Source organism: Pongo pygmaeus, chromosome 3 (genome assembly GCF_028885625.2).
Source record: "Pongo pygmaeus isolate AG05252 chromosome 3, NHGRI_mPonPyg2-v2.0_pri, whole genome shotgun sequence".
NCBI classification, from domain to species: Eukaryota; Metazoa; Chordata; class Mammalia; order Primates; family Hominidae; genus Pongo; species Pongo pygmaeus.
In genome coordinates, this window is record NC_072376.2 from 8,923,290 (window position 1) to 8,950,274 (window position 26,985).

The 26,985-nt window shown below is 41.5% G+C and overlaps 1 protein-coding gene across 3 annotated transcripts in view; it reads right to left on the reverse strand.

The window, feature by feature from the left end:
• Window positions 1-26,985, reverse strand: part of SLC2A9 (solute carrier family 2 member 9) — a 197,940-nt gene that overhangs the window by 131,841 nt on the left and 39,114 nt on the right. For all 3 annotated transcript variants that reach the window (XM_054484723.2, XM_054484722.2, XM_054484724.2), the window contains 2 exons: window positions 25,053-25,177; window positions 18,878-19,023 (listed from right to left, as the gene is read on the reverse strand). In XM_054484723.2, the coding sequence (XP_054340698.1) occupies window positions 18,878-19,023; window positions 25,053-25,177 (271 nt within the window). The remainder of the gene's footprint in view (window positions 1-18,877; window positions 19,024-25,052; window positions 25,178-26,985) is intronic.

Consider the following 26,985-nt stretch of genomic DNA (forward strand, 5'->3'; position numbering starts at 1 on the left):
GCTCAGAAACAAAACCAAACAAAAAACTATCATCAGAGAAAACAGACAGCCTACAGAATGGAAGAAAATCTTTACAATCTATCCATCTGACAGAGGTCTAATATCCAGAGTCTACAAGGAACTTAAACAAATTTATAAAAATCAAACAAACAACATCATTAAAAAGTGGGCAAAGACATGAACAGACACTTCTCAAAAGAAGACATTCATGTGGTCAAGAAACATATGAAAAAAAGCTCAACATCACTGATCATTAGAGAAATGCAAATCAAAACCACAGTGAGATACCAATCTCATGCCATTCAGAATGGAGATTATTAAAAAGTCAAGAAACAATAGATGCTGGTGGGGCTGTGGAGAGATACGAATGCTTTTACACTGTTAGTGGGAGTGTAAATTAGTTGAACCATTGTGGAAGACAGTGTGGCAATTCCTCAGAGACCTAGAACCAGAAATACCATTTGACCCAGCAATCCCATTACTGGGTATATACCCAAATGAATATAAATCATTCTATTATAAAGATGCATGCATGTGTATGTTCATTACAACACTATTCACAATAGCAAAGACATGGAATTAACCGAAATGCCTGTCAGTGATAAACTGGATAAAGAAAATGTGGTACATATACACTATGGAATACTATGCAGCCATAAAAAAGAACAAAATCATATCCTTTGCAGGGACATGGATGGAGCTGGAAGCCATTATCCTCAGCAAACTAACACAGGAACAGAAAACCAAACACTGCATGTTCTCACTTATAAGTGGGAGCTGAAGAATGAGAACACATGGACACAGTGAGGGGAACAACACACACTGGGGCCTGTCAGGGGACCTAGGCAGGGGGAGGGAGAGTAAACAACCTAATGCATGCTGGGCTTACTACTTAAGTAATGGGTCAGTAGGTGCATCAAACCACCATGACACCGTTTACCCATGTAACAAACCTGCACACCCTGCACATACACCCCAGAACTTAAAATACAACTTAAAAAAGGAAGATGTTTGGGCAGGTGTGACTGAAACTGCAGATGCGTGCAGAGGCAGGGAGTGGGTGGGTGTGGCCCCAGCTGACCATCCACCTCATCACTTGTTGTCACCTCTGGCACTCTTATTAAATCACTCTCAGTTTCTAAATGTGCTGAGCTCCCTCTTGCTTTTTTTTTGTTTTGTTTTTGCACTGGCTATTCCCTGTGCCTGGAATGGTGTTTTTCTTCCCTTCATTTGGCTAATTGTCCTCCAGACCCCAAGGTGGATGCCACCTTCTCCAGAAAGCTTTCCATGGCCCTCTCTGACTGCATTAGGGCTATTAGGAAAGAGGTTTAACAGACTTCCACAGTTTAACATGGCTGGGGAGATCTCACAATCATGGCCGAAGGCAAAGAAGGAGCAAAGTCACATGTTGCAAAGTCACATGTTGCAAGAGAGAGCATGTACAGGGGAGCTCCCATTTCTAAAACCATCAGATCTCATGAGGCTTATTCACTACCATGAGAACAGTATAGGGGAAACTGCTGCCATGATTCAATTATCTCCACCTGGCCCTGTCCTTGACACGTGGGGATTATTACAATGCAAGGTGAGATTTGGGTAGGGATAAAGCCAAACCATTTCAGGACCATTAAAAAATTCACTAATCAGGGTCTTCTTCATAATTCCAAGGTCAAGGGCAATGTGTACCTTCCCTCCACATTGAAGGGGTATCTCAATGCTACAGACCCCACGGTCAGCTCTATGTTGATACAAAGATAAGAACTTGGACTTTGGTCCCGGGGAAAGGTAGACACGCGAATGACCACCTGACCACTATGTAGAACAAAGCAAGTCTGTGAGACAGGAGTACTGTTTGTGGGAGGCAGAGATGGGGACAGCTGATTCTAGTGGCTGGCAGGAGAGAGGGTCTCTCAAGAGGCCCCTGCTCGCTGGGTTTTGCAGAATGACAACAGTCAGGGAATGTAGAAAAAGGAGGTCGGGAGGAAGAAACAGCAAAGGCAGAGGCTGGGAGGTGGGACCCGCATTGTGGGGTCCTGGAATGGGATGTGGAGCCACAGTGGGATCCTCTACCTTTTGTGTGTGCAAGAATCACACCCAGGGAGTCTGATAAACAATGAAGATTCTTGGGGAACCACCTGCTTCAAGATTCAGATCTTGAGGTCTGGAATGGGGCTGAGAAGTCTCATTTAACAAACACCCAACATGCTTGTTAATTCCAGTGTGCTGTCCACTGGGCTTAGCTGCTCTGTGAGGTGGAGGGGTGGTTGGGTGGAGAGAAAGAGCCTGGAGCCAGGTCATGCGGACCTGGCATGTCACCATCCTGGGAGGTCTAAATCCTGCAGAGGGAAATCAGGGAGTCAACAATGAATATCGAGGGGGAGACATTCGAGAATTCTTACAGAAGAGTTGCTGAATGTTTATTAAAGCCAATTTTGGATGCACCTGGGTATACAAAAGAGTTTGAAATTATATATGTTGTGTAGGTTTCAGAATCTTGGTTCAACAGGGATTGGCCAGGGCAGGGATGAGAATTTGCATTTCTAACAAGTGCCTTCCCAGCTGGTGCCAATTCCGCTGGTCCTGGGAACATGTTTTGAGTACTCTGGGTGTTATTTAAAGGAGTTCGGGCATTAACCTGTGAGGGACTCTGAAGTGGCAGGAAGAATGCAAAGGTGACAACCTCTAATCTTCTTTTCTCCTATTTTCCTTCAAAGGAAATTCATCATGCAATGGCCCTCAACCCATCTGAACATTTTCTCTGGCTACAGAAAATGCCTGGGTTGTGCCCCAAAATGAATCTCCTTTTCAAAGAGAAACGGTAGGATTTACAGGTCAGTGGAGAATAAGGATGATGTTGCTGGGTGGCTGGGGCTTAAAATCACTTTAAAATAGATGAGTACATTTCTTCTAATATTTTTGATAAAAATCAAAAGTTCTTCTCTTCCTGGACTTGAATGAAGTCCAGAGAGTTCTAAGTCAAAAAGTTCACAGAAAACAAGTGCTTTCACACACTTAGGGTCTGGATGAGAAAAATATGAGGCTGCAAAGGACTGTTTTGCTCAAATTCATATACCAGACTCTAAGCTTTGGGGACAGCCCTCTTGCCTCCCTATCAACAAGTCAGGACGTTGGTCCTACCACAGAGAGATTATGGGCTGCAAAACCAGGAAGCTCAAGTCCCACTGCCTCCCTGCTGCAGACATTCGGAGTAATTATCACCCCCCTCTGAGACTGAGCTTTTCATCTGTAAAATAGAAATTTCATAACATCTTTTCTAAGTACTGCCACATGACATAAATGACGTGATGACTGACATCAATTTGGCACCAGTTCCAGGCACTGTTCCAAGTGCTGAACATGTATTCTCTTTCTTAAGCCTTACAAAATCCCCACGAAAGAGGTCCCATTATTAATGCTATTGTATAGGTTAACAAATTAGGCTCAGAGAGGTTAGCAACTTGCCCAAAGTCCCACAGCAAGTGTGTGTGTGAGAGGTGTGGGGAGCTGGGATGCAGATCCAGGCAGTCGGGCATGAGGGCCCAGGTGCCCACTACGCAGCCCTGCAGAAGCTGTTTTGGGCCTTTCCCTTTGAAGCTCATTTCTCTCTCATAGAATCACACATTATCACCCTTTTTTAATCTCATGGGAAAACTTTCTGTATTTTACGGATTAACCATAATTATTGGGATATAATAAAAATCATTTTGTAATTTTGGATCTGTTTTTTACCATTATAAAATGGTAAGTGCTAAGAAAGAGCTGCCATCCTTAAGCAAACATGGAATATTAACAAAAGGTGATCACAAACTGACCACGGAATAAATTATCATATGTTCCCCAAAGAAGAAACTTATGGATGACCTTTCTTTATGCAATAAAACAAAACTGGCAATGAATGACGATAACAAAATCCCATCTACAAAATCCCAAAATCCCAATTGAAAACATTGTTCTAAATAATTAATCTGTATTCATTTGTGTGTTTTTTATGGTATCTGTTTTTACATTTGATTCTTAAAATCATTTCAGTTATTTTTTAAATGGTGTAAATTTATATAGTTGTATGCTAACAAATTTGAAAGTTTTGATGACATAGGGTGACTTTATTGAAAAGACAAATTAATAAAATCGACTCAAAAGAAAACAAAAATAGACTTTTAAGAAAGTAGTTAAAAGATATTCAAAGGATTTTTTTTCCCCAAAAGACTCCAGGGTGAGATGGTTTTACTAGTGAGGTCTTTTAATACTTTGATTATCCACTAACGAAATGTGAGAAATTACATTTCTGTCTCTGCTGTGGTTACTTGTTACAGCATCAACAGGAAACAAATATACTTATAAGAAATTTTCATCTATTATTTTTGCCTATCAAATACCAAAGACTCATTTAAATGCTTGTGGATGACATGGGCAGAGTGAGACCAATGCCCTTGTGCCCTGCCAGCGGGAATGGAAATTGAAGCAGACTATCCAAAAAAAAATTGCTCATATGTACAAAAGCTTTAAAAAAATTTACACTCTTTAACCTGTTATTTCTATTTCTGAAACACTAAACTACATGAATAATTACAGATTTGAATAATGATTAATGTAGAAGATTATTCATCTCAAGTTTACAAATCACACTTTTTCAGTAATAAACACACCGGAGGCAGGGCACAGTGGCTCACATCTGTAATCCCAGCACTTTGAGAGGCCGAGGTGGGTGGATCACCTGAGGTCAGGAGTTCAAGACCAGCCTGGCCAACATGGTGAAACTCCATCTCTACTAAAAATACAAAAATTAGCCAGGTGTGGTGGTGAACGCCTGTAGTCCCAGCTACTCGAGAGGCTGAGGCAGGAGAATTGCTAGAACCTGGGAGGCGGGGATTGCGAGCCAAGGTCTCGCCACTGCATTCCAGCCTTGGCGATGGAGTAAGACTGTGTCGCTAAATAAACAAACAAACACTGGAAACAATCTAAATGTCCAGCAAATAAAAGAAAAATGAAGCAAATTATAACTCATAAATAGAAACTAGTACAATTATTAAAATATGGTGTAATGTAAGCATTGCTTTGGTCTTTTTTCCTACCCTTTTCTCATTTTTTCCTAAGCTATTTATTAAACCAAACAACATTTCCTCTGTTGATTTTTGAGGTTTCCTTTTGCACACATTAAAATCATACATAGAAATGAATTTTCTGCTTCTGACCATCCCTTAGTGCCTTTGATCTTTCCATTCTTGTGCCCATGCTGCATTGTTTTAATTGTTGTCACTTTATTACATGTTTAATGTACTCACTAGTGTCCATTTTCAAAACTATGTCAGAAACATACACTTGCTTATTCTCTTGTGGGAACTTTAGAACTCTTTCCTCATTTTCCGTCACAAACAAAAATGTCATTGAACTTTTGATTGAGATTGTATTAAATGAATACATTAGTTTGAATACAACAGAGATTGTTTTTTAAAATTCATTATTATCATTATAAAATTAGTAAAATTATCACAGCAAATAATTTTAATGACTTGTTCACAACATCAGGTTGCAAAATAATCAGAATACAAAAAGTTATAAATGGAATGAACCAAATTATGTGCTTCTTAAATTTTATAAAAGACTAAATATCATTGGGCCTATTAATACACATTAAAATTATGTTATGTTGAAACATGTTTATAAAACTAAAAAAGATTTCATCTATAAAATATTTGTATGTGATAGTTTAAAACTTCTTTCTAGATTTTCACTAAAAATTAACATTAATAAGAGTTAAACATTCTGATTTCTACATATAATTCTTTATGTAAAATGTACCAAAAAAGTAAGAACTGTTTTTAATTAAAAAATTATAAGACCAAATATGTACTTCATTTAAAAATAATTTTGTTTAAATTAAAAGGTTATTAAAAGTTGTGTCAAAATATGGATTTACAAAGAAAATATAAACAAAAAGAATCCAGTAAATAGAAAGAGATATAAAGAAAGTTATGGGAATAAAGATATATTTCTGGTAAGAAAGATTTAAGAAAAGAAAATAACTTTACATTAAAAATTCTTGCCTGGTAAATGTTTTTTCCTAAAATAAAGTGACTGGTTATTTAAAAATAAGAAAGTATAGAACAAAACAAAAGTTATAAGCATGTCATGAAAGTTATGAAAGTCTGTGTAAGTTGTAAAAGGTCTGAAAAGGATAAATTTACAAAAGAAATTTTGTATGTGATCAAGTTGACTATATTTAAAAGGGAATTATTTATAAGCCTTTCTAAGGTTTGAGTTTTGATATTAAAAATACACCAACACAAAACTAAAAATTTGGTCCCTTATGTTAAAGCAACAAAGTTTTCTTGAAGTAATGATCTGCTTTTAGTAAAATTTACAAGAAGTTTTGATTTTTAACTCTAAAAATTTTCAGCCACTTTCTAAACTGTAGCTTATTTTTTTTGTTTGTTTTATAGTCTCCATTTAATTTAACTAGTTTTTAGTTTAAAATGTTATCTTCTTCTTAAAAATGGTATCTTCATTTCTCAAGGTGGAGTTTTCCTCTTGAAGCTTCTCAGAGTCCTATCTCAGAAGTTCAATTTTAATGTGTCTCACAGCATAGCATGTGCAGTTCATACTACATTGCCTTCTGGTCTTTCACTTTCTTCCCTTGAGAAGGCACATCTTTTTGCTTGGCTGGAATGTTAACTTTCTCCTTCAACTTCTTTTTTAGCTCCTATAACTTTTTCCTCTCATTCTAACAGCTATTGAGGCCTGACACTAAAAATGTTTGTCTCAAAGACCTAGAAAAGCAATGTTTCTTTTTTTCCAATATAACTTGATTCTGTACTTAGCTTTTCTTCATGTGTCTACATTGTTCCATGTAACCAGGGAATTTCTCATGCTTTTACTAAGAGCCATATATCCCCCTGCTTAAGGTAATACTTTTCTTGTTTATGTTCCACAGTGTACAGTCATAGCCTTGGATACACATTCTGAATAAATACAAGTACTTTTTCATCAGGCTATCTAAACAGGCTTCCCATGAGGTGAACCAATCACACAGAATGAGGTTTTTCTTTGCCTTTTTAGTAACTGGCCTAAGAAACAAATATTTTATATTTTATCAAGATAATTTCCTGTGTTGCCTTTACTAAATTTTTTTATTACTTTAAAAAAATGGAGACTTTAAGGGTTAAAGTTTTTTTAATATCTATATAACTTTCTGTATTGCTTTTAAGATCTATAATTATCACTCTAATTAAACAAATGACTATCACACAGTGCCCTGTGATACTGTTTTGATCAGGTATTTTAAAACTTTTGGCATCTTTGATGGACTTCCCCAGCATCAAAATGCTAAATTAAATCTTTTTGACATAAAATTAACTTTGAGATTTTCCAGTCAGGCCCCTAGAAAGCCTCAAAGGACTTCTCTCTCATCTCGTAGAGATATTAAATAATTAGGCTTATTTGGTAAATTATATGGGAAATATCAAATGCTAAGTGATACTAGATCTTTCAGTTACATTTATGGATATGTTATTGGTATAAATGTTCTAAAATGATAATAAAACTCTTAAAATCTTCTATGTTATCAGTCATAATTTTGGTTATTGTATTGTAGGCCACAAAATAACTAAATTTCCTTGTAAATTTCTGGTTATGGGGAACTTTCATCCTATTTTCAACTATGGTTGTTTTAAATTTTTGTCATTTACAGTTATTTTAAATTTTTCTCTAAAGGTATCTGCAATTAGATTCATTACAAAGACTTTGACAAGTACTCTTAAATACAAGTTTCAAAAAACTTTAAGATCAATGTGGTTTTTTTCCCCCCAGGATGGCAGATTAGAGGCATTGTTAGCATGCCTCTTGTATTAGTCCCTTTTCATGCTGCTGATAAAGACATACCTGAGACTGGGTAATTTATAAAGAAAAAGAGGTTTAATAGACTCACACTTCCCCATGGCTGGGGAGGCTTCACAATCATGGCAGAAGATGAAGGCATGTCTTACATGGCGGCAGGCAAGAGAGAGCATGTGCAGGGAAACTCTCCTTTGTAAAACCATCAGATCTCATAAGACTTATTCACTATCATGAGAACAGTATGGGAAAAATCCGCCCCCATGATTCAATTATTTGCCACTGGGTCCTTCCCACAACACATGGGAATTATGGGAGCTACAATTCAAGATGAGATGTGGGCGGAGATGAAGCCAAACCATATCACCTCTCATACTTGAAAAGACAAAATAGTGTATAGAGACTCATGCTATAATTTTTTTCCCAAGAAACACCACAGGCATTTAACCAGAAAACTGAAAGAAACCACAGACTCTTTGAAAGAAGTAGTGGCAGCAGCCAGGTGGAAAACTGTGAGTCATCAGAGTGTGACAGCAGGAGAGACTGCCTCTGTGACACACACTCCCACTAGGGAACCTGATAATATAGGCCATGGGGGATGGCCTTGGCCCCACCCAGCACTGGAGCTGAGCAGTGGGGAATGTTGAGAAGGAGCAGCATTGGACATGCTTTGTGTGCACTCCAAGATTCCAGTGGGGATGGAGAGAAGACATTCCTGACTCTACTTCACAGGGAGCCTTGCAGAAGTCAGCCAGCCAACTCAGGCGGTAGTCACAGGTTGAGAGAAGGTCTCAACTGTGATTCACGACATAATCTTGAGCGGGGATGAACTCCCTTGGCCAGAACTAAGGGGCAAGTGGGGGTACTGTAGTCACAGGTACAGAAGCTGGGCACCCCTGCTTTGGGGTGGACCAGGAGGGGCATAGCCTGAAAACCACAGTTTCTGTCTGGGTGGGGAAAGCTTACAGCCTGTGGCAATTTTGAGTTCCCAGTGCAAGGTTCCTGGAACCCAACCAGCTGGGTTAAACAAACAAAAAGAGTTTGTGCTGTTGCTAATACTACATGCTATACTTGGATAAATTCCCCTAGAAGAGTTAAGACTCAAAGACACAAAATTAAAAAAACAAAACAAAACAAAAAAATGCAGGTTACAATGAGGGAAGAAAGAGACCCTCTCATATTGTTTTATACTCAGTACCTGTTTTAAGAAAAAAACAAGGAAGTGAAACCAAAGGCAGGCAGCCCAGCGCCAGGCACCAGACCCAAAACCAGACCCGAAACCAGGCCTGGGCCTGCTTGGCCTAAACCTAGTAGTTAAAATTCCACCCCTGACCTAGCAACTGATGTTATCTATAGATTCCAGACATTATATAGAAGGACATTGTGAAACCTCCCATTCTGTTCTGTTTCACTCTGACTACCAGTAGGTACATGCAGCCCCTGTCACGTACCCACTGCTTGCTCATATCAATCACGATCCTTTCACATAAAATCTTTAGGGTTGTGAGCCCCTAAAAAGGACAGAAATTGTGCACTCAGGGAGCTCGGATTTTAAGACAGTAGCTTGCCGATGCTCCCAGCTGAATAAAGCCCTTCCTTCTACAAGTCAGCGTCTGAGAGGTTTTGTCTGTGGCTCATCCTGCTACAACAACAAGTTTCGCCTAATTTCTCATGGTCATTTAATTAATTAAACTAATTAAATTTGTTTAACTGGCTGCTTTTAAACCTAAGTTCATGGATCACAACTATTACACAAGCTGAGATTGTCATATTACTATTAATTTTACTTTGTATTTTTCTTTTAAACCTTGTACCTATTGCTTGTTAAATTTCTACAGAACAGCTCTTCACAGAATAATGCTGGCCCAACACTTTCAGATAATAGTAAATGTCTACAGAATAGACAAAAACTTAAACTTAACTCTTGATTTTAGGTAGATGTAGCCTGAGAACCACTCTCTCCAAACCCCTCTTGTTGCTCAAATGTAGCTAAAAGAGTTTAGACACTAACTCCAATTACACCCTCCAATGTAGGACCAACCAACAACATGAGACAGGTCGATCCCAGCTGCCTCACCTAGGGATAATCAAAACCTAACTACAAAATGGTTAACCAGTGATTTTTTAAAAAATCTTGATCAAAAAAGGAAATGTGAAAGTTGTCAGAATAAAAATAAAGTCACCTGTGTTAAAAAGCAAAAATAAAAGCAAACCCCTGGAAAATGAAGCTAGGGAAGGTCATGAAAGGAAGAGTCTCATATACAAATGCCTGCTGACAAAAACTATTGCAAAAGACTGCAAAAACCTTGCACAAAGGCCACTACAACCTTACACGAGAAAATACTGCTGCGAGAACACCTGCCTAGCAACTGCCTGTCCAACCTTGGACTGATGCCACCCTTGTTATTGATCCTTCTATTCAAAGATAACTATTTCAAAAACAATTACATAATTCTTCTCATTTTTTCTTTAAAATCCTTTGTCTTCTTTTACCTCCCTGAATATGCACATGGTTTACTATGGCACACCTATGCCAATTGCAATGCCCATTCCTGAATAAACATTGTTTTCTTTCAGAAAGTCTCCCTGTTTGTTTGTTATTTAGATTGAAAAAATTTGCAACAATTAGAATATTTCTTTCCTTGAGAGGAAAGAAAAGTGGGAGCTCAAAGTTAATCATTCTTATCTGAAATAAATGTTCTTCTGAGCATATAAAATCATTCCTTTATGGCCTCACATCATTCCTAATCTCTGTTCTCATACTTTTGCCTGTAATTTTCATCTAAGTCTATTTCTTCTTTATCTTTGCAAGAGAAATAGCTAATTGATTTGTTTTAAAAAAATATATCATTTGGAGTCACATAAATGTTCAGCCACGACAATTGTTTTATGATGTATCTTTGATTAAATTCATGGAACCATCATTAATTCCTACATTTATTTCCCTTTCTTGCCTTCTGGCAGCCTACTCTAAAAGCCACCTTCATCTACCACAGGTTCAGCCATAAAGCAAGTTTCAATAGATTCAAAAGAATTAAACTCATACCAACCATACTCTCAGACCACAGTGGACTAAAATTAGAAATCAACACCAAGAAGATCTCTCAAAACCACCCAATTACATGGAAATTAAATGACCTGCTCCTGAATGATTTTTGGGTAAACAATGAAATTAAGGCAGAGATCACAAATTATATGAAATAAGTGAAAACAGAGATATAACACACCAAAATCTCTGAGATGCAGCAAAAGCAGTAGTAAGAAGAATGTTTAGAGTGCTAAATGCCTACCTCAAAAAGTTAGAAAGATGTCATATTAATAATCTTATCACCACTCCTAGAGGAAGTAGAAAAACAAGATCAAACCAACTCCAAAGTTAGCAAAAGAAAAGAAACAGCTATAAAATCAGAACAGAACTGAACAAAATTGAGATCCAAAATCCATACAAAGAATCAATGAAACCAAAAGTTCGTTATTTGAAAGGAAAAATGAGATTAATAGACCACTAGCTAGATTAAAAAAGAAAAAAAGAGAGAAGATCCAAATAAGCACAATCAGAAATGATGAAGGTGACATTTTAACTGATTCCACAGAAAAATAAAAGATCTTCAGAGACTATTATGAACACTTCTAGGCACACAAACTAGAAAATCTAGAGGAAATGAATAAGTTCCTGGAAACACACAATTTCCCAAGATTCAATTAGGAAGAAACTGAAACCCTGAACAGAACAATATCAAGATTTGAAATTGAAAGAGTAATAAAAAACCTACCAACCAATAAAAGCCCTGACAAGATGGATTCACAGCCAAATTCTATTAGATGTACAAAGAAGAGCTGGTACCAATCCTGCTGAAACTATCCCAAAAAATTGAGGAGGGACTCCTCTCTAACTTGTTCTATGAAATCAGCATAACACCAATACCAAAACCTGGCAAAGATACAATAAAAAGAAAATGTGGCACACATATGCCATGGAATACTATGCAGCCATAAAAAATGAAGACTTCATGTCCTTTGTAGGGATGTGGATGAAGCTGGAAACCATCATTCTCAGCAAACTAGCGCAAGGACAAAAAACCAAACACCGCATGGTCTCACTCATAGGTGGGAATTGAACAATGAGAACACATGGACACAGGAAGGGGAACATCACACACCGGGGCCTGCTGTGGGGTTGGGGGAGGTGGGAGGGATAGCATTAGGAGATATATCTAATGTTAAATGATGAGTTAATGGGTGCAACACACCAACATGGCACATGTACACATATGTAACTAACCTGCATGTTGTACACATGTACCCTAAAACTTAAAGTATAATAAAAAAAAAAACAGAAAACTACAGACCAATATCCCTGATGAACATAGATGAAAAAATCCTTAACAAATTACCAGCAAACCAAATCCAGTAGTACATCAAAAGTTAATTCACCATGATCAAATAGGCTTCCTTCCTGGGATGCAAGGTTAGTTTAACATATGCAAGTCAATATAGGTGACTCACCACAATAGATGCAGAAAAATGTTTTGATAAAATCCAACAAGCCTTAATGATAAAACCTCTCAAGAAACTAAGCATTAAACAATCATACCTCAAAATAATGAGAGCCAACTATGACAAACCCACAGCCAACATCATACTGAACAGGCAAAAGCTGAAAGCATTCCTCTTGAGAACTGAAACAAGACAAGGTGCCCACTCTCACCACTCCTATTCAGCATAGCAATAAAGTTCTAGCCAGAGCAATCAGGCAAGAGAAAGAAATAAAAGGCATTCAAATAGGAAAAGAAGTCAAACTATCTCTCTTCACTGATGATCTAGAAAAGACTCCACCAAAAGTCTCCTGGAACTGACAGGGGATTTCAGGAAAGTTTCAGGATACAAAATCAATGTACAAGAATCAGTAGTATTTCTATACACCAATAATGTTCAAGCTGAGAGCCAAATCAAGAATGCAATCCCATTTATAATAGCTGCAAAAAAAAACTAGGAAATAATCTAACAGAGGAGGTGAAAGATTTATATAAAGAGAACTACAAAACATTACTGAAAGAAATCACAGATGACACAAATGGAAAAACATTCCATGTTCATGGATTAGAAGAATCAATATCATTAAAATAGCGATACTGCCCAAAGCAATCTACAGATTCAACACTATTTCTATCAAGCTACCAATGTCATTTTCCACCAAACTAGAAAAAAAATTCTAAAATTCATATAAAACCAAAAAAGAGCCCAAATAGCCCAAGCCATCCTAAGCAAAAAGAACAAAAGCCAGAGGCATCATATTACCTGACCTCAAGCCATACTATAAACCTACAGTAACCAAAACAGTATGGTACTGGTACAAAAACAGACACATAGACAAATGAAACAGAATGGAGAACACAGAAGTAAAGCTGTACACCTACGGCCATCTGATCTTCGACAAAGTTGACAGAAATAAGCAATGGGGAAAGGACTTCCTATTCAATAAATGGTGCTGGGATAGTTGGTTTGCCATATGCAGAAGAATGTAACTGGACCCCTACATTTTACCATATACAAAAATTAACTCAAGATGGATGAAAGATTTAAATGAAAGACCTCAAACTATAAGAATCCTATGAGAAAACCTAGGAAATATCATTCTGGACATTGGCCTTGGGAAAGAAAATCGCAAAAGAAATTGCAACGAAAACAAAAATTGACAAGTGGAATCTAATTAAACTGAAGAGCTTCTGTAGAGCTCTTCAATTCAAGAAACTATCAACGGAGTAAACAGACAACCTATGGAATGGGACAAAATAATTGTAAACTATCATCTGACAAAGGGCTAAAATCCATAATCTATAAGGAACTTAAACAATTGAACAAGCAAAAAACAAATAACCCCATTAAAAAATGGGAAAAGGACATGAACAGACACTTCTCAAAAGAAGACATACAAGTGGCCAACAAACATATTAAAAAATGCTCAACATCACTAATCATCAGAGAGATGCCAATCCAAACCACAATGAGATACCATCTCACACCAGTCAGAAGGGCTGTGATTAAAAAGTCAGAAAACAACAGATGCTAATGAGGCTGCAGAGAAAAGGGAACACTTATGCACTGTTGGTGGGAATGTAAATTAGTTCAGCCACTATGGAAAGGAGTATGGAAATCTCTCAAAGAACTTAAAACAGAACTACCATTTGACCCAGCAATCCCATTATTGGGTATATATCCAAAAGAAAATAAATTATTCTACCAAAAAGAGTGATGCATTCATATGTTCATGGCACCACTATTCACAATAGCAAAGACATGAAATCAGCTTAAGTGCCCATCAATGGTGGACTGGATAAAGAAAATGTGATACACATACACCATAGAATACTATGCAGCCATGAGAAGAAGCAAAATCAAGTTGTTCGCAGCAACACGGATGGAGCTGGAGGCCATTATCCTAAGTGAAATAACACAGGAACAGAAAACCAAACACTGCATGTTCTCACTTATAAGTGGGAATTAAACAATGGGTACTCATGGACATAACGATGGCAACACTAGACACTGGAGACAGTGGGATAGATGGAGGGGAGGGATAGAGGGGAGAAAAGTTGAAAAACTATCGGGTAGTATGTTCAGTAGTTGTGTGATGGGATAAATTATACCCCAAACTTGAGTATCTCTCAATATACCCAGGAAACAAGTGTGCACATGTACTCTCTTAATTTAAAATAAAAGTTGAAGTCATAAAATAAATAAATAGCTACCTTCTTGGTAACCTCCTTCACCCTCTGTGTTTCAAAGCAATTGCCTGCATTGAAGCCCAGTTTTTCTCTCTCTTTTTTCGAAGCTTGGTTGTCTCAGTCTTTGAAGGTAAATGGGAAATATGATTAAAATAGTGAAAATGAAATTCTGACGCTTAGTGAAATAACTGTGAATTTCACTTGGCTGGAACACTGCAAATCCCCAGAGACATGAATAAAAATTTCCCATTTGATGTTCTTTCCTGGACCAGAAGACCTAGATCCACATTCCCAGAGCATAAATTTGAAAACAAAAGGATATTTACAGGGTTCCTCACCCATCTTCCTGGCCAGGGCCAGGACTGTCTGGAAACTCCCATCTGATGGGAAGAGACAGCCTATAGGGACCAATGGTACACCTTTTGGCTAGCTCAAGGCCAGAAGGTGGTCACGGGCAGCTGTGCCCCTCAGCTGGCATCATGTTCATGAGCCCTGTTGTCCCTGGGAGAGAGTGTCCCAGCCTCAGAATCTAGGTACCCAGGTCCTTGAATCAGCTCTTCCTTCCAGTTGCTCTGTGACATGCACAGTTCACGTCAGTGAACTTGTCACCTTTTCCCCCGCAGAGCTATTCCTCCTCTTTCACAGCTCCCTGTCTTAGCATCTGGTACCACCACTCTATCTGGCTGATGTGCCAGACGCCTGGGAGTTATTTTTGACTCCTCCTCTCTGGGACACCACATTCCATCACCACTAACCTCACTCAACCTCATCCACCTCTCTCCATCCACACTGCCATTACTCTGACTCAACTCATAACTGGACCAGTCAACCCCTTCAGTCCTGGCTGGGATCCAATCCTTTCTCCATGCTGCAGCCCAAAAGCCTTCTTGAAGCACTCATCACAACCTCAATGATGTCCCATTGCTTTGGGGTACAAATAAGCCTTCACAGGTACACACTCCCCATCAAGGTGTGTGAAAGGTGGCCCTAAGGCTGGACCCAGCCCACAGGTGGGAGGTTTTTTGTTTTTTAAAGGTCAGTTTCCAATATTTACAAATTATGAAATATGACAAATCCGGATTTGTAATGTCTCTTGAAAATCAGAAAACCTGTCATCTCTAGGCCAGTGTCTGTGATGGAAACAGTAGGGGATGCCCTTGTCCCTCAAGCAGCCACAGGTCCTGGGAACCCCTCACCTTGCCCATCCTTCCCTGTGCTCATTTACAGCATAGGTGTGGCCCTCTCTGCTGTCTGCCTTGCCAGTGGTCTCTCCCTCTCCCTCTTCCCCTCCCCCTCCCCCTCCCCCTGCTCTTGACACCTGAGTTTTTCTGCCTCTGAACAAATGACAGGGCCTTCCCCCATACTGTTACCTTTGCTGGAACTCCCCGCCCCCATTGCCTCTCTCTTTCTACAGACCCGCCCAGATAAATCCTACTCATCCTCAAGCCATGAGTTTAGATGTCACTGCTGCAGGAAAACCACCCCCGATGCCCTACCGGAGGTCAGTGCCTATTTTCCTATCACCTGTGGCCATTGGTCAATTGCCCTCCTGTGAGTTCCCAAGGGCAGGGCTAGCCTGACGACCTCACCACTCTACCACCAGCAGCCAACCCAATACCTGGCACACAATAGAAGCTTTCTACACATTTGTTGAATGACTGGATAAACTTGACGCCTCTGGGTTAGTGTGCACACAAGTAAGATGCCATCGACTGGCGGGACAAGATGCGGAAGCAAACGGAAATCAGTGTGGGAGAGGCACAGGTGCACAGTGTCCTAGGATATGCTGAACAGTCACTATTTGCCAGTGATGTTTTCCCAGAGGAAGTCAAGCTTGAGTGGGGTTTGGGAATTTGGGACTTGGAACTATGCCTGCTACTGAAGAGGACACTGGGTCAGAGAGGTGAGTTGACCTGCCCAAGGTCACAAAGTCCTTGCAGTCTGAGTAACAAAGATGTGGGCTGTACCAGCCGTGCTCAAAGCTGTAGCTCCAGCATCAATTTAATGTTTAACAAATGTGGTGAATGAATAAATAAAGGGTGAAGACAGAGGTTGAAGAAAGATCTTATGGACTCAAGCAAGAGAAATAACTTGATATTGATTTATAAACAAAGAGGAATTTGGAAATGATCCCCAAAGAGAAAAGTTTAGCTCTACTGAGGCAAATATTTATTTACTTTTTTACTCCTAAAGGACTATAGCACTCTTCATTGACTTTTAAATGTATTTTTGTTTAGGGAGCTGAGGCTGTTTTCTTGTTTTTATTGTCAACACGTGGTGGTTATTTTGAGAATTTTAAAATATCTTTAAAAACAAAACGCAAAAGAGTCTCTTTAGTTTGGAACCTCACTTAGGTTGAGAAACTGTTTCTAACACACTCGCAATTAATTATAGAAATCGTCATGCATACGACAACCACAAACGTAAAATGTGAGCTGTTTCTGTTTTTGCAAAAGAAGAAACTAAAGTCATAGCCATAATAACCCAGAATGGTCATAATAAAAGATCAGAAGCAGATGCCTCTGAGGTGACCTCGATTGGCTGAAATATAAAAAGTTACTTATAATACCACAGAAAAGTACACTTAAGAATGGTCAAAATGGTAAATTTTATATGGATTTTACCACAATAAAAAATGTTCAAAACATTTAAAATTTGTTTTAAAAATGTAATGCAATGATTCCTCCACTTATAAAACCTTCCACTGAATGAGAAAGTAGCTGGCCCTAGAGTCAGTGAGGCTCAGCAGCTGGGACAGAAAGGACCCTGTGGGCAGAATTAACCCCTTCTCTCCAGAGCGCCCACATTCCCAGAAACACCAGTGTGTGATCCATCTTTGTATGTATAAGACACACTCCATACGTGGCTTTGAAAGCACACAGACCCGGGTTCTGGTTTCAGCACCAATATGCCCTTGTTTGTGAGAGCTCTGTCCCTTACCTCTCTCTGCTTGCGTCCAAGTCTGCATATCTGAGCTACTCACAAAGTAGCTGTTAGGATTTGAGCAGCATAACAAATGAGTTTTTTACATAACTGCTCTAGGACTTGCAAATTTGTTATGTTTGCCCCCTGCTGCTAGAATTCAGCTCCACAGGGAGCTGTTTGTCTGTTGCGCACTGTTCATGCCTAGAACAGTCTGGCATGCAGTGGGCATTTGACCATCATTAGTGGTTTACTCTCTGCCCGCCCTCCTGCCCTGCCTGTGTGAGTGGGAAGGGAGCACCCCTGCATCCCTGGGAGGCATCCCTTGGGAGGAATCCCAGCAAGTCCAGTGGCCTCTTTATCCCCATGTCTGCCACCTCAGTCACAGCTGCATCCTTCCCTTACCATGTGTACCAATAGCAGCAGCCCTCTGCCTCTCTCCTCCCCACCCTTCCCACTCTAGTCTACACCCACCACCTCCACCCCAGAGCCACCTTCTAACTGATCTGGCCATGTCACCCTCCAGTGCCAGTGCCACCCAGGGCTTCCTATTCCCCCAGGGTGAAGTCTGTGGTGGCTCAGTGAACAGACGCTTCATCTCTCACCACCCGCACCGTGCCTGCTTTCTCCTCAGCCCCAAAGCCATCTGAGTTCTTTCCCAGCGCTGTGCCCTATCTCGAGCCTTTTCTTTACTGATTTCCTTTCTCTGGTATATCCTCTCTCCCAATCCCCGTCATCACCTGCCTAACTCCTGCTTACCCTTCAGGAGTCCATTTAGAGGCCACCTCTTCTAAAAAGCCTTCCTTGATTTTACCCCACCCCATTCAACCTGAGAGAAGTGTTTCTTTTCTCCCTGCCAAGGCCACACAGCAAGTAAATCATTGAACTGGGATTCAAATTCAGGCCCACCTGCTCCCAAAACAGCAAGCCAAAACTGGAAGACTCTACTTAACTTATTTATTCAGGAAAAAAGAGACTAAAGAATGAGGTAGAGCTAAGCTAACATCTTGAAAAGATGCCCAAAATATATTAAATGAAAACACCAGGTTGTAGAACAATGTGTACGGCATAATTCTATGAAAACCACAATAAACTATATATGTTTATATAGGTTTTTAAAGCACAGAAGATGCCTAAACAAACACAAATTGAGCTATTAATGATAATTACTGGATGGGTGAACTTAAACACTCTATAAAGTTTCAATTTGTTATGTATTCTTTATGTCCTTAAAAAAAAATAAACTCAAAGGAACTCCACAACTTTTCTCCAATAATAAGTAAGAGGCTTGAATACCAGAAATTGCAAAATACAGGGACCAGCTTTTGGAGAAAAGCCTCCTTCCTGCATTGGTAACATGAGATGAGAGCAGATGCGGTTGACAAGGGAGCCAGACTCACCTTTCCCAACAGCTCGGGCAGGCCCAGAAGCTGCCCAGTGAACACACCAATGCAGATAAAGATGGCGGTCACCTGCCCCAGAGAGCCACGGATCTCCTTGGGTGAGATCTCACTGAGGTACATGGGGAGCACACTGAGGGCGATGCCTATAGAGAGAAAGCACAGCAGCAGTTAGAGAGGTGTCTTCCTGAGGGAGCTGCACTCTGGTTACAATGCCTCTCTTGGCTCTGCTTTGCCCTGGACATTACATAGCACTATAGCCACAGCATCTTTCCCAGCACTTTGCACAAATTGCCAAAGCTTTCCCATGAACTTTATAATTTAATCCCTAAAGTATGACTGGAGGTGCATTTCAGAGGACAGGACACAGATGATGGTGTTGGTGGAGGTGATGGTATTGATGGTGATGATGATGGTGATGGTGATAATGGTGGTCATGATGGTAGTGGTGGTGGTGGTGATAGTGATGGTCATGATGGTGATGATGATGGTAGTGGTGATGGTAGTAATGGTGATGGTGGTGGTGGTAGTGAGGGTAATGATGGTGATGGTGACGGTAATGATGGTGATGGTGACAGTGATGATGGTGGTGGTAATGGTAGTGATGGTGGTGGTGGTGATGATGGTGGTGGTAATGGTAGTGATGGTGGTGGTGGTGATGATGGTGGTGGTAATGGTAGTGATGGTGGTGGTGGTGATGATGGTGGTGGTAATGGTAGTGATGGTGGTGGTGGTGATGGTGGTGGTGGTAATGGTAGTGATGGTGGTGGTGGTAGTGACGGTAATGATGGTGATGGTGACAGTGATGATGGTGGTGGTAATGGTAGTGATGGTGGTGGTGGTGATGATGGTGGTGGTAATGGTAGTGATGGTGGTGGTGGTGATGATGGTGGTGGTAATGGTAGTGATGGTGGTGGTGGTAGTGACGGTAATGATGGTGATGGTGACGGTGATGATGGTGGTGGTAATGGTAGTGATGGTGGTGGTGGTAGTGACGGTAGTGATGGTGACGGTGACGGTGATGATGGTGGTGGTAATGGTAGTGATGGTGGTGGTGGTGATGGTGGTGGTGGTAATGGTAGTGATGGTGGTGGTGGTAGTGACGGTAATGATGGTGATGGTGACGGTGATGATGGTGATGGTAGTAATGGTGATGGTGGTGGTGGTAGTGATGGTAATGATGGTGGTGGTGGTGATGATGGTGGTGGTAATGGTAGTGATGGTGGTGGTGGTGATGGTGGTGGTGGTAATGGTAGTGATGGTGGTGGTGGTGATGGTGGTGGTGGTAATGGTAGTGATGGTGGTGGTGGTGATGGTGGTGGTGGTAATGGTAGTGATGGTGGTGGTGGTGATGGTGGTGGTGGTAATGGTAGTGATGGTGGTGGTGGTAGTGACGGTAGTGATGGTGACGGTGACGGTGATGATGGTGGTGGTAATGGTAGTGATGGTGGTGGTGGTAGTGACGGTAATGATGGTGATGGTGACGGTGATGATGGTGGTGGTAATGGTAGTGATGGTGGTGGTGGTAGTGACGGTAATGATGGTGACGGTGACGGTGATGATGGTGGTGGTAATGGTAGTGATGGTGGTGGTGGTAGTGACGGTAATGATGGTGATGGTGACGGTGATGATGGTGGTGGTAATGGTAGTGATGGTGGTGGTGGTGATGGTGATGGTAATGATGGTGATGGTGGTGGTGCTGATGGTGATGGTTGTAGCAATGATGATGGTGATTGTGATGGTCGTAGTAATGGTGATGATAGTGATGGTGGTGATGGTGGTGATAGTGATGGTGTGGTGGTGGTGGTGATGGTGATGGCAATGATGGTGATGGTGGTGATGGTGGTCACAATGATAACAGCCAATACACATAGTGGCTACCAAGTAACAGGAATCCTTCTCATCTCTTTATATGTATTAATGTATTTACTTTTAACAATAGTCTTCTGAATTAAATAAACTGTTACTATTTCTCTTCTAAAGATGAGTAAACTGAGACACAGAAAACTTGAGTAACTTGCCTAAATCACCAAGTAATGTCCAGAGATGCTTAAAAAAATTATTTTGCCCAATAGAGCCCCAGTGGGTCTCTGATCTTAGAACTTGCGCTTTTCCCACCAGCTAACATTGCTTCTTGTCATAAATTATGGGACTCAGTTATGGCAGATGCTATTATACTCATTTTATAAAAATATAATTTTTTTTTCTCTAAACCTTCTAGATGAAGAACACTCCAGGAAGATGCCCTGTTGTCCTATTATGGTTTCAAATACTCCGGGAGAACCTGGCTGGATTAGCAAGTCTTAGAGCCTTCTATCATCTCAAAATCCTTCAGGTTTATCATTTGGCTTTAAATTCTTTTTTTTTTTTCTTTTCTTTTTTTTTTTTTTTTGAGATGGGGTTTCGCTCTTGTTGCCCAGGCTGGAGCACAATGGCATGATCTCGGCTCACCACAACTTCCACCTCCTGGGTTCAAGTGATTCTCCTGCCTCAGCCTCCTGAGTAGCTGGGATTACCGGCATGCGCCACCATGTCCAGCTAATTTTTGTATTTTTAGTAGTGACGAGGTTTCTCCATGTTGGTCAGCTGGTCTCGAACTCCTGACCTCAGGTGATCCGCCTGCCTCAGCCTCCCAAAGTGCTGGGATTACAGGCGTGAGCTACCGCGCCCGGCCCGGCTTTAAATTCTTTATTACAAACAGATCAGCCAGTTCAGGTAGTAGCAGCAATATTCCTTTCTTTCTGACCAATTGTCTCACCTTAAGTGCCCTTGAGTTCCTCTCTCTGCTTTGAGAGGGTTGTTGAGAATACATGACATGAAGTCTCCAAGTCCTGGCATACTCCAACAGGCCACGTGCCGCAAGTCGGAAAGATCGAAGTTTTTTCTTTCCTTCTTGTTCTTCTTTCTTTCCTGCTTCTTTTTGAAAAGCTCATAGGAAAAAGCATCTAAAAGACATTTGTTCTATCTCTGTGGTTTTGTAAAGGGTCCATCTTGGAATGCAGCTTATTTTTAGTTAAGGAAATTCAGAGATCAATTAGTTATATGTTCGAAGGGTCAACTCCCCAGATTAGTCAAAGCAACAAGAAAGGGGATAATGGATAAAATATAAAACTGCCAAACTGAGAGAAACTCAGTCGCCTCCACTAGGAAAGGACTTCCCAGATGATCCACTGCAACCTCATCTAGCCTTTCTCCAAAGCAGGCAGGGCCTCTGAAACCCAAATCCTAGATCTGTACTTTATTAATTAAGAACATAAATAACAACAATGACAATAATACCATCAGCATTCCTGGAGTGAGGCACTAAGTGCCTGGAACTACACTAAGTACTTCACATACGTAGAACATCGTTCGTTTATTTATTTATTTATTCATTTATTTATTTATTTATTTACTTACTTTTGAGATGGAGTTTTGCTCTTGTTGCCCAGACTGGAGTGCAATGGGTGATCTCGGCTCACCGCAACCTCCATCTCCTGGGTTCAAGCGGTTCTCCCACCTCAGCCTCCCGAGTAGCTGGGATTACAGGTATGTGCCACCATGCCCGGCTAATTTTGTATTTTCAGTAGAGACAGGGTTTCTCTACGTTGGTCAGGCTGCTCTCGAACTCCTGACCTCAGGTGATCTGCCCGCCTTGGCCTCCCAAAGTGCTGGGATTACAGGTGTGAGCCACCGTGCCCGGCCCATTTAATTTTCACATCACCCAATGAGGGAGGCCTTACTACTAAGTTGCCATGCCAGGTGGGAAAGAGGCCAAGACTGTGAGGTCAATGGTTGCTGCGGGTGGTCCCTGATTTGTACCCCCTCCCTGGATCGACATGCTTGGGGAGTTAGTCCTCTCTGACATTTATTCTGCACCTGGCCATGGGACTTGCTTGGGCCAAAGGGACATCAGCAAACGTGCATGCAAAGTGCTTGCACATTGTGCGCATTGGGACTTTCTCCTTTGGCCGCTGCTGGAAGCCCAAGAACTTTATGTGAGGCAGCCCAGGCCCCCCTGGCCCAGGGTGGGAAGCCAAGAAGTGAGGTGGCCCACTGACAGCCCCTGAGACCAGGCCACCTGCTGACACCCAAACACCGGCGTGAGACCATCCCAGGTCATCCAGCCACTGACCAACCTGAAGCCACTGCAGACCCATGAGAAGGCCCAGCAGAGATTGGCAGAGCTGGCCCAGAGCGGAACTGCCCAGCTGACCCACAGAAGTGAAAGCACAGGAAAATGGTGATTATTTGAAGCCATTAAGTTTTGTTTTGTTTTTTAAGAGACAGGGTTTCACTCTGTAGCCAAGGCTAAAATGCAGTGGTGCCATCATGGCTTAAGTTTCGGGGTTTTTAAATGCAGTAAACCTAACCTATACAGATAAATTAATGAAATTAATGGGAGCAAGTGACAGCATTCAGGCAGTCTGACTCCATAGTCTTCACTCTTAACCACTTTCCTGCTCCAGCTTTCTGAGCATTAGTGCCCCCATTTGTAAAATGAGCATGAAAAAACAGTCTTTCATTATAAGAGGAGATCAAAAAAGATGAAAAGCATGAACACAGTTGGTCAATTATAAAACATTACATAGACACCAGCCATTATTCTTATGGATAAACTCTCAATAGCCATCAATAGAAGGAGTCTATTCAAGTAGTATAGACTAATGAATAGACAAATGATTGAGGAGTCATTTCATCTTGAGTTTGGACTATTAGAGAGGCCTAGATTGTTCACCTCCAGCAGGGCAACAAAGGTAACTGAAGCCTCTTCTCAACCTTACTTCCAGGCCCCCACTCTCCTGCTCACCTCTCCCTGAGACATTTTTGTTGTTCATCTCACTCAGCTGAACAACTTGGTACCCTCAGCTTTTAGGACATCGACAAGGAAGGGAATTAGCCTTTAAGAAGCTCATGCTAGGTTCCAGACAGTACGTGTGTGTATGTGTGTGTGTGTGAGAGAGAGAGAGAGTGTGTGTTTCCGTTCAGCCTTATTATAGCCTTTCGAAGTAGGTATCATTACCTCCATTTTACAAATGGGAAAACCAAGGCTCAGAGCCATTAAGTAACTTGCAGCAGAACTGAGATCCAAACTCAGGGATTTCTAATCCTAAGGCTTGCAATCTTTCCACAAATGCCTAAAAGTGATACTTTATGGATTTGCCTATTTAGAAAGAGAGCAGAGTTTGCCTGACAATATATCTTAAGTCTCCTACTCTCACTCCCACAGCCAGGATCTGTCCCCTTCTCCGCAGCTCCCCGCCCAGCCCAGTCCCTTCCCCTGAACAGCTGGCTCCTCTGATTCCACTCCTGGCTTCCCCTCGTACTCCCTTATTGGAACAAACCAGTCCATGTCACATTCATCTCAACCCTCCCTGCATACTTGGCACAGGCCCACAGTCCTCACCATGGCCTACAAGGTCTTATGTGATCTGGCCCCAGCTCCTCTTTGGCCTCATCCGCACCCACACATCTCCTTGCTCTTTCCCAGATGGGCCATGCCTCCTTCCACCTCTGAGACATCATACTCTTCTCTCTGCTGGGAACAGTTCTCACCCTTGGCTCCTCTGGTCTCTGCTCAGGTTTCCTTCTCTGAGCAGTCTTCCCTGATTGGCCTTTCTAAAACAGCCCTCACCACCCTCCTGTCTTGCTTTGTTTTCTTCCTAGGACATGCTACTATCTATCTCATGTATTTGTCTGCCCACTAGAATGTAAGCTCCAGGGACAGGGTCTTGTTAATCATTGTGTCTCCATTGTGTCATCCTATAGTGTGCCAGCCCTCACAGGTGCTCTACAAATGCTTGGTGAGTAAATGAAACAACGAATGAGTCAGAGGCCAAGAGAAGAAACACCATCCTCATAAAAGCCCCCTGAAAATGACAAATAACCTTGGAATATTAACGTTATGATGAAGGTGACCAAACAGAAGGCATGACATGCTGAAGACCATCCAGGTCTTTGGGGTAGACTGCGGACCCTGCCCAGCATTCCTCAATTAGGGGCTAGAGCATCATGAATGGGATGGTTCATCCCATAGGACTGTCCCACTTTATGCAGAGTTCCAGTATCCTTGGTCCCTGCCAACTCAATGCCAGCAGAGAGCCCCAGTCATGTGACAGCCCCAAACACCTCTCACATTTTGGGATACCCCCAAGGAGTATGTTACTGTTCCCTCCCCGTCATGGTGAACTCTCACCTCCATCTATGCCCATGATGAAGCGTCCAATGATGAGCATTTCAAAGGCTCCTGCCTGGAGTGAGCAGGCCATCAGCAATGCAGCAGAAATTGCAAACCCATTATTGGCCAGCAAAGTGTGCTTCCTGGAAAGAAAGGAGAGATTTGATGAAGTCTCACCATGACGCATGTCACTGAACTGTCCATCCCAGGAGCAGGAGCCAGGCCCTTCTGAAGGGTGAATAGAGCAAGACTCAGGCACAGAGTAGGGAGCACTGGCCTTGCCACCTCTGGCTGTGTGACTGGGTTCAGCCCTGGGGTCTACTAGGTCACTTCCAAAGGCACCATCAGTCTTGACACCTATGAATTTCCTGTGGTAGTATTTTACTGCATTAATTCTAAGACTATCATTTAACATTTCTGAAGTCAATGGTCATCTTACAATTCATGGGTCAGGGTCTAGGCAGGAAAATGGAAACCACTCTAGGTATTTTAATGGAGAGGATTTAACATAGGGAATTGGTTAAGCGGATATTGGAGAACCAAGATGTCAAAAAGGAAGACCTCTGAAGAAGGGGTGTTTCCCATGTGGTGCTGACACCTCAGGGGCCTGGAGGAGGGCCCCGAAGACCTCTGAGAGTGGGCACTGTCCACTGGACTGTTTCCTCTGAGGAGCAATATGATTCTGGTTCTGGAAATGGACAAAAGTTGGAAGCTGGAATCAACTGCCAATGTCATCACTGGGACTGGCAGGAAGTTCAGACAAACATGAAAAAGCAAGTCTCTTCTCTCTCCTCTAGTGCCCCTATTGGCAAAGGACAAATGGGGGTGCAGGTCCCAGCCCCAGCATCAGAGAGACAGATCCCAGAAGGGTAAGTGTGGAGCTGGGAGACAACAGCTTGACAACCAGCACAGCGTTCTACAACTTTAGTTGGCTCCTTCCCTCCTTCCCTCCCTTCCTCTCTTCCTTATTTCCTTTCCTTTCCAGTGGCTCATAAAATAACAATACTCCTTGGACCTAATGGCATCTTAGATTTGATGAACTACAGTACTAAGTGAATGGCTGGACTAATCCTCTCAAACAAGATCAGGGAAATTTCCATGGCAATAATTATTATTAACAGCTCTGTGTCAGGACTGCCATCACTGTTCTATAAACACATGCCTAAGACCTCATGGTTCAAATACCTGATTTGTTTGGAGGCCTGGGGACCTGGATTCCTGCACCAGCTGTATCCTTCAGGAGCTAGGAGACTTTGAACTTCATTTCTCTGTGTTTTCTTTTCCTCACTTTTGCAAAGTGATCCTAAAAGCCCACATTTATTGAACTCTTGCTATAGGACAGACCCTGTTTTAAGTACTTTGTATTAGTAGCTCATTTAATCCTCAGAATGACCCAAAGAGATAGGTACTCTTATAATCTTTATTTTATAAACAAGTTAACTAGGTTTCTGGCAAGCTAGAAACTTGTTGTATTTTTAATTTTTATTTTTGAGACAGAGTCTTGCTCTATCGCCCAGGCTGGAGTGGATTGGCATAATCTCTGCTCACTGCAGCTTCCACTTCCCGGGTTCAAGTGATTCTCCTCCCTCAGCTTCCTGAGTAGCTGGGATTACAGGCATGCACCACCACACCCAGCTAATTTTTGTATTTTTAGTAGAGATGGGGTTTCACCATGTTGGCCAGGTTGGTCTCGAACTTCTGACCTCAGGTGATCTGCCTGCCTCAGCCTCCCAAAGTGCTGGGATTACAGGTGTGAGCCACTGCATCTGGCCTAGAAACTTATTTTAGGTCATACAGTCAGTGAGTCAAGGAGTTGGGGAAACATCTTAGCCCTTTACAGCTTATTTTTTTCCTATAGACTCAATGAGTTAACAGATATTAAATTGTTTTGTAAATTGTGGGAAGCTAGGAACTTGATAGGGGGCCTTTTTAAAATTACTTTTAGGAGTTA